Source organism: Schistocerca americana, chromosome 5 (assembly GCF_021461395.2).
Source record: "Schistocerca americana isolate TAMUIC-IGC-003095 chromosome 5, iqSchAmer2.1, whole genome shotgun sequence".
NCBI lineage: Eukaryota > Metazoa > Arthropoda > Insecta > Orthoptera > Acrididae > Schistocerca > Schistocerca americana.
In genome coordinates, this window is record NC_060123.1 from 91,834,993 (window position 1) to 91,852,243 (window position 17,251).

Genomic DNA, 17,251 nt, shown 5'->3' on the forward strand with positions numbered 1-17,251 from the left:
ACGCTACATCACTTCCCAAATCAACACTTTCTGGCCGACACCAGCTAGCAAGCATGCAGCATCCCAAGGGAGAATCCAGCAACAGAGATTCCTATACTGGCCACCCAACTACATCTTGCCTATCAAATGTTATGGGACTATAACACAAACCATAGGCCTCGGACTCTACAAAAAATTTTCATGCCAGTTCTTGAGTGCAGATGTTTGGGAACCAATCTCGGTCAGAGATTTCCTCCATCACTGTGATCTCTCCCCGGGTTTGACATGAGGTACCCTCCACCAAACCAACAGCGGAGAATCAGTAAAAGGTGTCACTGGTAGTTCACCTTTATATGCACAGCTGGCTTCATAGAACATAACTCCACAAGCACCTTCCTTGTGCTCCACACACAACAACCATCTACAACCACTCAACAATAGCGCAAGCACCAGCTACTAAGTAACTAACTGCTCTTATCAACTGTGTGAAACAGCACAGCGCACAGCTTAGAATACCTCCAGCACAGGCACATAGCTCACCAAAAATTTAGCAGATTATGAATATGTCACGCTGCGAGACGATACTATCAGACCTATGCTGCCGCCACCATATTTGGGTCCTCGCAGTACGCTAAAATGAGGAACCAATACCTACAATATTTTGCTACATGGCAAGCCCACTACTGTTTGAGGTACCTGATTTAAACTTGCATGAATTTCCAGGATATGGTTGGCACAGTGGATGCGGGGAGTGACACCACTACCTACGCCACGTTGAAGCACAACGAAACATCAGACATTCTGAACACAGCTCGTTGAGGTCTGTAAAGACAAACATTCCCGGCATAGCTGCCCCCTCTGATCTCCAGCCAACCTCCGCCAAGATCACCTGCACTGAGACAGGTCGAGGATCACAACTTCAAGTCCTTTCTCTTACCTATGACCAAGAAACGGCTCAGCCTTGCCCTGCGAAGTAGCCAGCTGTGGTAGGGTTGGTGACATGCACATTTGCAAAAACAATGTTGGTAGCTGTGCCCTCTGATGATGCCTCCCCACAGTGCCCCACACTCATGGAAAGGGGGTGGGGGGTGGGGGGGGTGGGGGGGGGGGGGGGGGGGGAAGAGGGCAGTGGCTTCTGTAGTGACCTCACAATTGATAACGCAAGTGCGAGTAAAGAAGACTTTTTGGGCACAAGGTTGTGCTGCTGCACCGCAAGTATCCTTAACATTTTTAGTTCATTGTGAACAACTGTCTAGTCTGTACAAATTTGAGTTGTATCTTACTGTGGTTAATAAAGTGTATTATAACAGCATCAATCTGCTCTCTGCATTGCACTACAACTATTTCCTCACGGAAATTCCACATATATTTTCATTAAACTAGATAAGGATGCAGTAGTTGCATATCGCAATATGGAATTAGAAACAGTTCTGGAGAGAAGAAATTAGAAGAATTATGACTCAGGTTTAGAATAATAGTAGACCATGCAATTGATACATATGTACCTTGTACAAAAGTTAATGATGAGAGGTAGTGTGTATGGTATACAAGCACTGTAAAGAAGCAATTACTACTACATAATAGGTGTAAAATACAAAATATCACTAGAGATAAGGAGATGGTGAATGAAATGGAACACATCTGGCTGCAAAAGGGGCAATGCTGAATCCTTCAGTAACAGTTGAAGCTGATTTTGTTGAAGGATACCTCACAGAACCTAAGGAAGTTCTGCTCATATATAAGGGCTATTAGTAGCACAAAAGTTAGTTTCCAGACCCTCATGCATGAGACAGGAACTGGAATTGAGAATAGCAAAGCAAAAGCAGAAACAATGAACTCAGGTTTCAAATGTTTCTTTACAAATGAAGTTAGTAGAGTTGAGAAAAGCTGAAACTGCTAAAATTTAACAAAGTGAACCAAATTAAAGACTGAGTTAGCCCCTCTTTAACAATAATCTGCTGTAGACTGCTTGAACAAAAAACCATGCCCAGTAGTTGGAAGTGTTGTATCCTCACTAATGGATGCAACAGGAGCTGACATGCTGAGACAGTTTCCAACTGGCATCCCATGCAGGTTGGTTGGTTGGTTTAAAAGAAGGGGATCAAACTGCAAGGTCATCAGTCCTCCGGGCAGGGCTTTGACGTTCGCCGCTCAATCAGCAATCTCCATGCCAACATCAATGAAATGGACTTCCATGTTGTGATAAGTGGCAGCCATAGGCAGCAACACACAGTTCACTTTTAACATTGGTGTGTGACAGTTCTAGTACAGAGTTCCGGGGTTGCAGTCCATAGCTACAGTTCATAGTGGAGATCAGCCTGCGTGACTGTCTACAAGTGGAGTCACCTATAGCCTTCACATAGGGACTACAGTGATTGACAACGTGGTGCCCAGGAAGGACATAGTGTTGTTGACACTGTATTCGGTAATGCACACCTTGACAGGCCACTTCTTAGTTGCATCTGTCCGCAACCACATCTAATGAGGTGCTGTACAACTTAAGTTCCATACTGGAGGACAATAATGTGTATGTTTGTGTGTCACTAATTCATTTGCACTGTCACTGTTCCTCTGTCTACCATGGAGCACCTACACCTAATACGATGTGTGCGAGCCTTTCTACCCAGATGACCCGTACGTATCAGAGGAGGGGGCAAAAAAAAAAAAAACGCCGGTCACCTCTGGCTACAAAAAGGGTAGCCACAAGGATTTTAATGTCACTGCCAATATTTTGTGTTGCCAGTGTATGGGACAGTGCTTGAAACTTATGAATTAACGAATATTTTCCCAGAAATGACTTTTAACTGAGAAAAGACTAATTATTATATTGCGACTTATTATTATACTGTGAAATAGCAACAATATGTTTTATTATTTTGTAACCAGTTTCCTACAAAGAATAACCATATAACAAAAGATTATACCACTAAAAGAGTGTACTGGCATTGTATTGTCTGTGGAATTTTTGCTTCTTCTGTTCTTCTTCTCTATGATGTATGAAGCAGATGAGATCAAAGATAAGCTGAGGTCTGTTGTTTTAAATATTGTGAAAGGTAGTAATAAGTGAACAAAGGAAAAGTATAATGTAAAATTTACTGATTGGAATTCTAGTGTTCGGCCATTTATTTGTAACTAAATAACCAACTATGAATGTTTTAAGTTTTGTGTCCTCAGCAGGTCGGACTGTGCTTTGTTTGCCGCCATTATGTGAGTGTATGGAGCTGCAATTTTAAACTGCAGAAATAATCAGACACTAATTCTTTCGATCATTATTACAATATTTGAACTCTGAGGACAAGAACCCACAGAAATTTATTATTTTTCTGTTTTAAAAGTGAAAATAACATTCAGTAGAACAATCTGAGACGTTACATAAATGAAATAATTTTATGGCTGGTGTGTAAGATTAATTTTTCCCAAACTAATTACGGCTGTAGTTTCCCCTTGCTTTCAGCTGTTCGCAGTACCAGCACAGTAAGGCCGTTTTGGTTAATGTTGCAAGGCCAGGTCAGTCAATCATCCAGACTGTTGCCCCTGCAACTACTGAAAAGGCTGCTGCCCCTCTTCAGCAACCACACGTTTGTCTGGCCTCTCAACAGATACCCCTCCACTGTGGTTACACCTACGGTACGGCCATCTGTATCGCTGAGGCACGCAAGCCTCCCCACCAACGGCAAGGTCCATGGTTCATGGGGAAGTGTACACCCTTAATGTGGAGTAATGTATGCCATTTTTGATTCTGGTATTATAATTATGTATATAATTGTTACCTTTTGAACAGCAGTGGATAATGTACAACAAACTTCATGAGGGAATAAATATACTGCGAAGCACCAGTCAGAATACCCAACTCCTTAAACAGATGTCCACAACATGATTGTGGGTGACCACCACATATTTTTCTAACAGTATGTTTTTGCACAACAAAGACTTTCTTTCTTAAAGGTGAGTTACACCAGAACATTATTCCTTATGACATTACTGAATGAAAATATGTCAGTTTACCTAACTATCTGTCCTGCAATGATTCTAAGTGCAAATGTGGCTGAACTAAGTTGTTTTAGAAGTTCCATAATGGGTTTTTTCCATGCCAAATCAACACAGGGTCTAACCTCACCATCTCAGACTTCCTTGAAATTTGGCACAGGTGTACTGTTGGTATACACTTAGGAAAATATGAAATTTTTCTTAAAGATGTCAACTAGTTCCTGAATTATAGCTATGAAGTTATAATAACTGGGACCATAAACAAGTAATGGCAGTTTTTAGAATTGCTGTCGAAGATTTCCTAATTGAACTATGGACCTGGGATAAATATCATTTCACAGCATTTCCACACCATTTTGTGTCACACACAATAATATTTAATGTAAGAAAATGCTTTCCAAAGCAAAATTTTAATTTAACCTTTTTCAAAAGTACATATTTTAAAAATTCCAAATTTATTCCATCGTTAGTATCAAAAAAAGAAGACTGAAGCTCTATTTTCTATAATTCGACTGTGTACCCATGTCTCACTGTCAGAGTGAGAGCAGCCCTTCCAGAATGGATATATTCTAAGTTGCCTGTGTGTAATAAGTTAGTTGCTTGTGAACTTGTATTGAAGATCAAGATTACTTATTGCTTAGGTCAAATATACAGTGCTTCAGTAAAACAAGGTGTTATCAGAAGCTATAAAGTGACTTAAAGTCAATCATTAAAATGTAGAAGCTACTGGCTAATTTTTAACAAGTGATTTTCTATTTTAACATTAAGTGTGTTTGTGTGCCCCCCCCCCCCCCTTTTCAAGATGTAATCTGACACATAGTCCCTAAAGATGGCAGCAGACCCAATGGGAATACAGTGTTGCAATTCACTACAGAAAACAAATCACTCTGTTAGAAACAGCAGGAAGATCAAAAATTTCACACCATGGATGCATGTATTGTATTTACAAACAGTCAGTGGTTCAAAAATCTTTGATATATATAGGAAGAAAATTACGATGTTAAAAAATGCACAGTCCTTAAGTGACAAAAATGTACACTTATCACTCTCACTCAGAAACATTATTGCACAGTGATACAGAATTTATAACTACTTCAGAGGTTGTTCAGTCACTTGGGGGAGTCACCCATTTCTAACAGAAAAATGAAATACAAGAAGTATTGCACACTGGAAGTAAGAAAAATTTCCTCATCTATGAAATGTAAACGTTTTCTGCTTTGCTGAAAGCTTGTCATAAGAAAACGATCACAATGATGAGAAATGTGAAGTTGCAAAAAATCTGAAAAGCAAGATTTCAAATAGGATGAAAAGGCTAATGCTTCCAACACGTTCCCCAGATAACCGCAGCTTTAGAAAGACAGTGCATGAATGTAATGTGCCAATAGAGACAGTGGGGATTGTATAGTCATTTTACAAAGATGATGTAGCTAGTAGGGCAATGCCAGGTCTTAAAGACTGTGCAACAGGTACTGAATCATACAGAAGTAAATCGAAGATTTTGAAAAGGGTCATATTGTGTGACATTAAAGCAGCATACAAAAATTTTAAAGACAAGTTTTCCACCATAAAAAGAGGTTTGTCATGTCATTGGAAATGTCTGATTCCACCCGTCTGCTTTGACCCGTGACATATGGTGGTATTTTGTTTGATTTCAATATCGAACAGTGTTTTTGAGTTTGTTCATGTTTGTAGATGTTGTCTTCTTGTATTTAATGGCACCCTCTGGTATTGGATGTTGACGTGTTGAGTTCATTGTGTGGTATTGGGTTTATTTGAGTCTTGGTTATCACTGTGGTAAATGTGGGTTTATTTGAGTCTGGATAGTCAATGCTGTAATGTGGATTTGGAAGTGTTTGCTGTGTTTTCTGTCAGTTGTTGTTATTTTTTTGCACCTTGTTTATGTGTGTGGCGTTTTCATTAGGTGTGGTTAGTTTGGTGTTTGTTGTCATGTTTTTTTCTTTTTCTCTCCGCCACCCTTGTGTGTGAGTGGTAGTGGACAACCTTGGCTATTTTTGTCAGAGGTTTTTGCTGGAAAGTAATTTTTGTTTTAGTTTTATCCTGTAGTAGTTCTAATGTTTTGTCTGTTTTATATTTATGGTATTTCAGTCGTGTTTTAATTTAACTAGACAATTTTTTTTTTTTTTGAGGTTTCAGTTTGAGAGGAATTCTGTGACTTATGTAGGACTGTGAAGTTCTTGGTTGTGGATTTTATATTTGTGGTTTGCCGGTATATATAAAGAGGTGAATTTGAGCAGTATAAGTCAAGGGAAATGTCCAATTGCATTTTTCGAAGTTGCAGGTGTTGGTATTTTGGTATCGAGGGTTGCGTTTGATCTATATTAGGTCAAGAATAATGTCCGACTTGGCTTTTCAGAATTGCTGATGTTGGTCTTTTGGTATCACGTACTTGGTCTGAGCTATACAGGTCGAGTGAAGTATACGATTCCGGGTGGTCCTGAAGTTGTAGCATTATGTTGTAAGTTGAGTTAAGCTTGTCCCCGCCCTATACCCCCTATTGCCTGTAGTTATTTCACTATCTTCATTTTAGTGTTGAAGTGAGACGTTCTTGTGTCATTTTTATTTCTGTTTGCATTTGTTGGCATGTAGGTGTAGTGATGTTATCGTTTCCATTTTGTTAACACTAGAAGTAGGCGTTTCTGCCATATTGATGATGTCATGGGTCAAAGCAGATGGGTGGAATAGGATGCTTCCCTAATGTAGTTTCTCTAAATTTGCTGAACTCTGACCTAAACAATGTATGTTAACTGGTCAAAGTGGCACACACTGTTTGTGTGTGTACAAATCATCAAAATGTGAAACCAATGATAGAAAATACTAAATTGAAGACTGCTACAAAAGATAAAAATCAAAATTACACACAAAGCCTTGCAAAGTACTTTGTAATCCATCGTCTATTGATTGCAACATGGGGAAATGTAATTACTGTCGACGTGGAACTGACTCGTTAAATTGTGGAAGAATCCTTTGCTGACAATTCAACTGGAAAAGTACAATTTCATTGAATCTTGCCTCAGGTGTGGATTACAGCATAGGCTCAGAAGAAGCAGCTCAGAATTACAACTGGACAAACCAACAGGCAAGAATCCATCCCTTTGTTAAATATTTCAAAGAGGAAAACAAAGTTAAACATCTTAGCTAATTGTTTCTGATTCATGAGAGCACAACACAGTTGCTGTACATACTTTAAAATAAATAAATAAATAAATAAATAAATACAAGACTCGTAACTTTTCTGACAGCCAAATTTCAAAATCTTCCAAAAACTTATTCTGTTTTTCAGATGGGTCTGCTGCCCAATACAGAAACAAAAGGAACTTCTTAAACCTCTGTTTCCATGAGAAAGATTTTAAAGTGAAAGTAGTAGAGAGGCACTTTTTTACCACAGCACATGGCAAAGGGGCTTATGACAGTGTTAGAGGATCTATAGACTGGCAGCTTGCGCACCCAGTTTCCAAAGATGATGAAAACCAAATACAAACCCCACTGCAACTTTTTGAATGGGTAGCAGTAAACATTATCAATGTAGACTTTGCATATTACACTCAAGAAGAGTATATTGAATCAGAATGTTTCTTGAAAAATCACTTTGAGCCTGCATTGACTATCAAAGGAACACATCAATACCATGCATTCATTCCAAAAACTAGATAAAAATATTGGTGATAAACTTTTCTTTGGATGCACAACTTTGCAAAAAGGAAGTACCAGATCTCCTGATAAACTAAAATTAGCAGACATATCAGGCTATGTCACTGTTGTCTATCAAGCAAACTGGTCATGCAGGTGTGTTGTACAGAAAAATTGAACAACATGATGATGTGAAAATAACTTTTCTTCATCCAACTGGGCCACCTACATTCTTCTCATACCCAAGAAATGCTGATATTCTGTGGGTATCAGTAATGGATGATCTGGTGAAAGTAAATTCTGTGACTCCTACTGGAAGAACTTATACTTTACCTGAAAATGATATGTGCCAAACAAATTAAGCATTTTCAAACTTAAAATGATTAATAGATCCTGTTACTTAGCAGTTTGTTTTACTGTGGTCTATTTATTTCGATCTTAATAACAACAGTATTCACGTTTATTTTCATGAAAATGTCAATATTCATATTGATGTAGTAATTAACAACTGTACATACTCGAATTATTTGAGGTAGAGGTTCAGTCTTCACTTTTTTACTAATGAAGAAATTATCATCCCAAATTTATATTTTCACCTGTGATTCAGAACAATACTAGCTGCTCATGGAAGAAATTTGGAAATTTTAAAATATATACTTACTAAAAAAATTTAATTAAAATTTTGTTTTGAAAAGAAATTTCTAATATTAACCTAAATATTATTCCACACCATTGAAAGGGTGTCAGAAATGCTGCAACACTATTCATCCCAAGTCTGTAGCTCAATTAGGAAAGCTTCTACAGTAATTTTATAACAATTTTTCAGCTCTGTAATACAGAGATGAGATGACATATCTCAGAAAAATTCCATATTTTTCTACGTCTATACCAACAGTATAATCTGAGCCAATGAGTAGAAAATTCTCTTTTTCTGTGTTGATACGACATGGAATGAGCCAAAAGTGGTTTCTCCAATTTAAATTCTCATCACCAGGAATTCTGAAATTTCCACCCTACTTAATATTTCTTCACCATGTGTTACATGTATCATTCGCCTAGGTGTACAGGACTTAATACATTGCGCCTTTTTAAAATTAAGGGCGAGACCAATAGAAAATCTGTCAACGATATTTTTAACAACATTGATTACCATTTCTTCTGTTTCTGTACATATACATGAATTGATTGCAAGACTACTGTCATCTGCAAAAAGAACTAATTCTGCTTGTTATATATAATATGGAAGATTGTTTACATATATGAGGTGCAATGACAGACCTAAGATTGAGTCTTCAAGAACCCCATATGTGATTGCTCCCCAGTCAGAATTACGTCTCTGAACCTTATTGGTTCAGAGACGTAATTCTGGCCCCCCCCCCCCATTAACCATGGACCTTGCCGTTGGTGGGGAGGCTTGCGTGCCTCAGCGATACAGATAGCCGTACCGTAGGTGCAACCACAACGGAGGGGTATCTGTTGAGAGGCCAGACAAACGTGTGGTTCCTGAAGAGGGGCAGCAGCCTTTTCAGTAGTTGCAAGGGGAACAGTCTGGATGATTGATTGATCTGGCCTTGTAACACTAACCAAAACGGCCTTGCTGTGCTGGTACTGTGAACGACTGAAAGAAAGAGGAAACTACGGCCGTAATTTTTCCTGAGGGCATGTGGCTTTACTGTATGGTTAAATGATGATGGCGTCTTCTTGGCTAAAATATTCCGGAGGTAAAATAGTCCCCCATTCGGATCTCCGGGCGGGGACTACTCAAGAGAATGTCGTTATCAGGAGAAAGAAAACTGGCGTTATACGGATCGGAGCATGGAATGTCAGATCCCTTAATCGGGCAGATAGGTTAGAAAATTTAAAAAGGGAAATGGATGCGTTGAAGTTAGATTTGTGGGAATTAGTGAAGTTCGGTGGCAGGAGGAACAAGACTTTTGGTCAGGTGAATACAGGGTTATAAATACAAAATCAAATATGGGTAATGCAGGTGTAGGTTTAATAATGAATAGGAAATAGGAATGCGGGTAAGCTACTACAAACAGCATAGTGAACGCATTATTGAGGCCAACATAGATACGAAGCCCATGGCTACTACAGTAGTACAAGTTTGTATGCCAACTAGCTCTGCAGATGACGAAGAAATTGAAGAAATGTATGACGAAATAAAAGAAATTATTCAGATAGTGAAGGGTGATGAAAATTTAATAGTCATGGGTGACTGGAATTGGGTAGTAGGAAACGAGAGAGAAGGAAACGTAGTTGGTGAATATGAATTGGGGCTGAGAAATGAAAGAAGAAGCCGCCTGGTAGAATTTTGCACAGAGCAAAACTTAATCATAGCTAACACTTGGTTCAAGAATCATAAAAGAAGGTTGTACACATGGAAGAAGCCTGGAGATACTGACAGGTTTCAGATAGATTATATAATGGTAAGACAGAGATTTAGAAACCAGGTTTTAAATTGTAAGACATTTCCAGGGGCAGATGTGGACTCTGACCACACTCTACTGGTTATGACCTGTAGATTAAAACTGAAGAAACTGCAAAGAGGTGGGAATTTAAGGAGATGGGACCTGGATAAACTGACTAAACTAGAGGTTGTACAGAGATTCAAGGAGAGCATAAGGGAACAATTGACAGGAACTGGGGAAAGAAATACAGTAGAAGAAGAATGGGTAGCTTTGAGGGTGAAGTAGTGAAGGCAGCAGAGGATCAAGTAGGTAAAAAGACGAGGGCTAGTAGAAATCCTTGGGTAACAGAAGATATATTGAATTTAATTGATGAAAGGAGAAAATATAAAAATGCAGTAAATGAAGCAGGCAAAAAGGAATACAAACATCTCAAAAATGTGATCCAAAGGAAGTGCAAAATGGCTAAGCAGGGATGACTAGAGGACAAATGTAAGGATGTAGAGGCTTATCTCACTAGGGGTAAGATAGAGACTGCCTACAGGAAAATTAAAGAGACCTTTGGAGATAAGAGAACCACTTGCATGAACATCAAGAGCTCAGATGGAAACCCAGTTCTAAGCAAAGAAGGTAAAGCACAAAGGTGGAAGGAGTATAGAGAGGGTCTATACAAGGGCGATGTACTTGAGGACAATATTATGGAAATGGAGGAAGTTTTAGATGATGATGAAATGGGAGATACGATACTGCGCGATAAGTTTGACAGAGCACTGAAAGACCTGAGTCGAAACAAGGACCCCGGAGTAGACAACATTCCATCAGAACCACTGACGGCCTTGGGAGAGCCAGTCCTGACAAAACTCTGCCACCTGGTGGGCAAGATGTATGAGACACGCGAAATTCCCTCAGACTTTAAGGAGAATATAATAATTCCTATCACAAAGAAAGCACGTGTTGACAGATGTGAAAACTACTGAACTATCAGTTTAATAAGTTACAGCTACAAAATACTAACACCTAACATGAATTCTTTACAGACGAACGCATTCCGTAGAAACATGGAAACACGTGAGGCAATAGTGACCTTACGACTTATCTTAGAAGAAAGATTAAGCAAAGGCAAACCTATGTTTCTAGCATTTGTAGACTTAGAGAAAGCTTTTGACAATGTTGACTGGAATACTGTCTTTCAAATTCTGAAGGTGGCAGGGGTGAATTACAAGGAGCGAAAGGCTATTTACAATTTGTACAGAAACCAGATGGCAGTTAAAAGAGTCAAGGGACATCAAAGGGAAGCAGTGGTTGGGAAGGGAGTGAGACAGGGTTGTAGTCTCTCCCCGATGTTATTCAATCTGTATATTGAGCAAGCAGTGAAGGAAACAAAAGAAGAATTGGGAGTAGGAATTAAAATTCATAGAGAAGAAATAAAAACTTTGAGGTTCGCCGATGACATTGTAATTTTGTCAGAGACAGCAAAGGACTTAGAAGAGCAGTTGAACGGAATGGATAGTGATGTTTAAAGCTTTCCCGGCGTACTGATTGTTCCATAAAAACACGGGAGAACTGCCGGATATCAGTAACTTCCTGCCACGATATTTCGGCGCAGAGTCTTCTGGCCATCTTCAGGTGAATGCCAGTACTACTACAGTGGCATTCACCTGAAGATGGCCAGAAGACTCTGCGCCGAAATATCATGGCAGGAAGTTACTGATATCCGGCAGTTCTCCCGTGTTTTTATGGAATGGATAGTGTCTTGAAAGGAGGATATAAGATGAACATCAACAAAAGCAAAACGAGGATAATGGAATGTAGTCGAATTAAGTCGGGTGATGCTGAGGTAATTAGATTAGGAAATGAGACACTTAAAGTAGTAAAGGAGTTTTGCTATTTGGGGAGCAAAATAACTGATGATGGCCGAAGTAGAGAGGATATAAAAGGTAAACTGGCAATGGCAAGGAAAGCGTTTCTGAAGAAGAAAAATTTGTTAACATCGAGTATAAATTTAAATGTCAGGAAGTCGTTTCTGAAAGTATTTGTATGGAGTGCAGCCATGTATGGAAGTGAAACGTGGACGATAAATAGTTTAGACAAGAAGAGAATAGAAGCTTTCGAAATGTGGTGCTACAGAAGAATGCTGAAGATCAGATGGGTAGATCACGTAACAACAACAACAACAACAACCGGGACTAGTGTAGCAGGGGATACAACCCGTCGGCTTTGGACATTGACATCACAAGTCGCCAATCGAGAAGCGATTCTTCTTAGTGTTGTAGCTCCCTTCAGTGGCTGATAAGTGTTTTTTGGCTTTTTTAAAAAAAAATCTCACGAGATAGAATAAATAGATCCACTTTATTAAGCAATCAGTAAAAAAACGAAACTGAAACATAACAGCAAAAGCGAAAATGGTAAACTGCTATCTGGCGACTTGTGACGTCATTGTCCAAAGCCGACGGGTTGTATCCCCTGCTACACTAGACCCCAACAACCTTATTGGCTGTATTACGAAGTACAACTTTCTGCATTCTCTTGGTTAGACCTGACATTAGCCATTGGTTGGCTGTACCCTCAATAGCATTAAACTTCATTTCATCTTGGAGGCAACTGCAATTCACATGGTCAAATGCCTTCGACAGGTCCTAATAAAGTAACAAAAGGCGCTACATTATTTAACGTTTGTAAAACCTGGCCAGTGAATATGTACGGATGGTGTTCTCGGTAGAGCAATAAGTCTGAAACCCAAACGGTGATTTGCTGTGGATATCATTTTTGCTACGGTGAAATACTAGTCTAGAATCCATCACCCTCTAAAAAATTACGGAAAACGATGTTAACAGTGAAACAGGTCGGTAGTTATTGACATCTCCTTTATCACTTTTTTTCATGTAGGATCGTGAGCATAAGTTTATAACAATAACAGCACGCACAAAGACATTCAAACACTCTTGTCTTCCTTGCGCTCAATAAACAGGAGGAAATCCTAACAACTAGCAGAATAGGTCTTATCCTCTGCCAAGCACTTCGCAGTGGTTTGCACAATATAGATGTAGATGCAGAAAGGGAGGTTTAACAACGCCATACTTAAGTCTCTCTGGAAAAATCTCTTCAATTGGTGAAGCATTACATATTTCGGATAAGACCTGGTTTATTACATGGTGGGAAAAATCTCTTGAAGCCGATTGGAAATCTCATTAAAACGTGCATACAACTGCTCTTCCTGTTACCGTTAGTTAGTTACGTGTTCCATTGATCAATAGCACGGAAAAACCAGCATGAAGTGGCACGTGTCAAATGCGCATAGGAAACAAAGGTTTTTTTTGATTTTTATTAATTGAAAGCCGTTGCATTACAGTAAGCGTAAACGTCATTAACAAGACAAATGTGTACTTAATTTCTTTAACTAACCTGCACTGTAACTGAGATGGGCTCAGTGAAATGGCCATAATTAATGTCAGTCTATTCTTTATTCGTTTCACCGAAATCTTAAACAATTGACATCATGAATCGAACCCTTATATCCACGTGGTAACCAATTGTTTACATCTGCCACATGTGTCTAGTGTTTATTGTTTACTTGGTATTGTCAAAGATTGTACACCTTGACTAGGCAAGTTATTTCACGAAGACTCTATTACACCACAGACTATGCCTACACCATAGACTCACTAAAAAAGTACTATACCTTGAAGTTCTTGTATAACAAAGCTGCCACGTGCACTTGGATCTGACACGAATATGAATAAGTAACAACTATTACTCCTTAAGTTTAAATCTAAACACACATTCAGCACTCTTTTCACGTTAATAAGTGTCCAAAGCACCATCTATTAAATATAGTTTGCAATGTAATGGTATTATGATAATCGGCACTAACGTCGATCCACATTTGACAGAACGGGATGGAATGACGGTACATCGAAACAGTCCACTATGCATTTTAAATGGCGGCATTTACACAGGTCGTCAACGGAGTTGAACTGGCACTATGGAACGAGTCGTCAGGGTGTAAGTTTGACTAGGCTAGGCTATATGTTTCGAAAAGAAAGTTTTAACGCTGAGTTGATGGGGAAAAGGAGTCGACTGCTATCACCGGAAGATCTAATTTCGTCGCATTCACGCTTGTTACAGTAGAGGATTTTGTGCTTTTGCGTCTCCTTAGTCTTTGTTTTTATTATTTTGTTATGTTTTCAGAACTCATTTGAAATTTTCCATGACACCTTCTAAACTTTTTACATTGTTAAATATTTAGCTGTATTGATGTAGTCAATTCATAAGCATACATTAAACTTATTACATTTAGATTGTTCACATTCTTTCATATAAATCCAATCATCTTACATCAGTATATGTGAATAATTTCACTTTTTCATATTCCGACTTTTTCCAACGGTATAAAAGCTATGTGTTTTAAAAATTGCTTCAGCTCTACTTTGAATTTATGGAATTATTTTCTTTTCTTTATTGCCGCAGGCATTGCACTAAAACATATTTTGGGTTGATAATGTACCCTTTTTTGGTGAAGGCTGTATTTTGAGTATCTGTGTGTAAAAATCGCTTTTTCTTGTTTTTTAGTTATGAACTTCATTGTCGAATGCCGAAAATTCCTGATGGGTTTTCAGAAAGCACACAGTTCATTAATGTATAGACTAGAAAGTGTCATTATTTTAAAGTCTTTAAATATTTATGATGTATATATGCAAACTGAAGTGATGAATGAAAATTTGCACCAAGGCTTGGAGTCGAATACGGGTCTCCTACTCACTAAGCAGATGTTCCAATCACTTCGCCACTGTGGCACACTGGCTCTGCATAACTGCCCTGACTACCCTAGCAGGCCTCCCTTCTAAATCCAAATTGTCTTTCACACTGTAGCTGACTTGGTATTCCCCCAAACTCGAACAGCATTGCAGAGGCTCGCCAATTGTATTGGAATAGCAGCTCAGCATCGAGCGAAATGGAGAATACTGGCTTAAATCAAGGCATAGATGCTTTCATCAGATGAAACTATATGCTTCCGGAGACCTTTTCAAGTCTCAGACATCTGTGTTGTATATATAGACAGACTGATATAAAGATTGAAAATTTGTACCAAGACCGGGATTCGAACTTATACTCCTCCCTGGCACAATGGCTTTGTGGAACTGAATTCCCATTCACATCTCAGCCAGTTGGTGTTTCCATTGTGCCAGGGCAGCATAGTGGATAGCACAGCTGCCTAGTGCACAGGAGACCAGGGCTCGAATCCTGGCCATGGTACATATTTTCATTCATTGCTTCAGGCTGTACATATAATAGATGTTTGAGACTTAAAAACGTCTGTGGAACAATATTTTTAAATTTGAGTTTCAACATTTCCCTGCATTACTGTCTATGAAGAACTCCTTCCACAAGACAGGCACAATACCCAAAGCGAAAAATTATTTACATTCTATAGTGACTCAATAGATATTATGCCTACACCATGTATAAATACGATAGTAAAGTGCTGACGCAATGTTCATTAAATAATCTTTCTCTAAGTTAAAAAATTAAGTTCTATTGAAGGACAAAGATACAGTTGTTTCTGACATTATTTGCTATGTAAGGAAAAAACCCACTATGGATAAGTTAAACAGAGTTTATGAATTCTCTTATAAATACTGCTTGATATGCTTGTAGGTCTTCGCTAGTACATAAATGTCAATATTTTGAAATGTTTCACATCTCAGAAATTGAGCAAGGACATCAGTTCTATGGTTTGGCCATGAATAAACTTTATCATTGTTAGTATTGTGGCAACCATATTGCAGAAATGTGTGAACAGCAGGACTGCAGTTGACCTACAGCTCAACATGAGCTTTACCATTACATGAAAGCTTGGAAACAGTGCGGTGCGCACAAGTGCGAGATTGTCAATGCAGCGTGAGCTGAGCCACTGTCCCAAGCAGATGGTGGATTCCTTGGTTTTGGATTCATCAAGCCGTGGACACATGGGTGGAGCTTACTGCGAGCTCCCCACCCACATGCACAATACATTAATTTGACGGTGTTTGTGTCGTTTGATCCATGTCTGCAAAAGACAGGATGTACTGCAGGTCAACAAGAACAGAGGCTTAATTTGTTTCAGCCACTGTGGGCCATGTGGATCGAGCATACGATGAGCTTCCCACCAATGCACACAGAAAGTTAGTTTGGCGCTAGTTTTGGACGTCAGTCTATCGTTTTAGTGCAGTAATGACATCGGGCAATGTGCTCATAATGTGGGTAGATTGCACCTTCTGGGACCAGGGTTTGAGCCCTGTGATCTGTGACAAGAGTGAACTATTTGTGATAACAACATTTTCAGCAGTCATGTAATCACGAGTGTATTGACATTAACAAATGGAACTCAGTTTTCAGTTGACTGCGTATTAATTTGAATGAATAAGCATATATTTGGCAATCAGGCACCTTCTCAATTCTTCAGTTCTCGTCAGCATACTGTCACTGTAGTCTCCTCCCTGAACATAGTGCATGGGTGCACCAATAAAGCCAGCTCATCGCACAAATGAGTTGTAAGTGGAGATCTCCACATATTGGAAATAGAATTAGATGGTGTCACGGTTTGAGTCTTGCTTAACTAACAGAAACAAGGAGTATCACTGCGAAATACCTGTGGTGCAAGCAATTAGTCGTCATCTAATTAGGAATTAATCACGTGAGGTGTTCCTCAATGTTCCATTTTGGGCCCAATGCTTTTTCTTGTGACATTAATGATCTCTCGTCTGTTACATTGCCAGATGCTAGATTTGTTCTCTTTGCAGATGATACAAACATTGCTATAAATAACAAGTCAGGTACAGATTCAATTTAGAAAAGGCTGTTACTAAAATTTTCACTGACATTAGTATATGATTTACAGCTAATTCACTGTCATTAAACTTTGACAAGGCTCACCATATGTAGTTCAGAAACTGTAGGAGATTTCCTTAGAGCATGGGCATAACATACAAAGACATGCAGATCGAAGAGGCTGACAGTGTTAAATTTCTGAGATTACAACTCCACAGTAAATTCCGGAGGGGAAGGGCATACCACAGAACTGCTGAAGCGCTTAAACAAGTCTGAATTTGCAGTGAGTATAATGTAAGATGTAGAAGATATGAATATAGAAAAAACTTGCGTACTTTGCTTACTTTCATTCTATAATATCCTATGGGATCATATTCTGGGGTAACTCATCAAACTGAGCAAAAGTTTTTAGAATGAAAAAG

The 17,251-nt window shown here is 38.9% G+C and overlaps 1 protein-coding gene across 1 annotated transcript in view; it reads right to left on the reverse strand.

Moving 5' to 3' along the window:
• The window catches only part of LOC124615674 (nuclear receptor 2C2-associated protein), a 49,192-nt gene extending 35,571 nt beyond the window's left edge, over positions 1-13,621 (reverse strand). The window contains exon 1 of the mRNA XM_047143701.1: positions 13,425-13,621. Within this exon, the coding sequence (XP_046999657.1) occupies positions 13,425-13,462 (38 nt within the window). The 5' untranslated portion in view covers positions 13,463-13,621. The remainder of the gene's footprint in view (positions 1-13,424) is intronic.
• Positions 13,622-17,251: the final 3,630 nt, after the last annotated feature.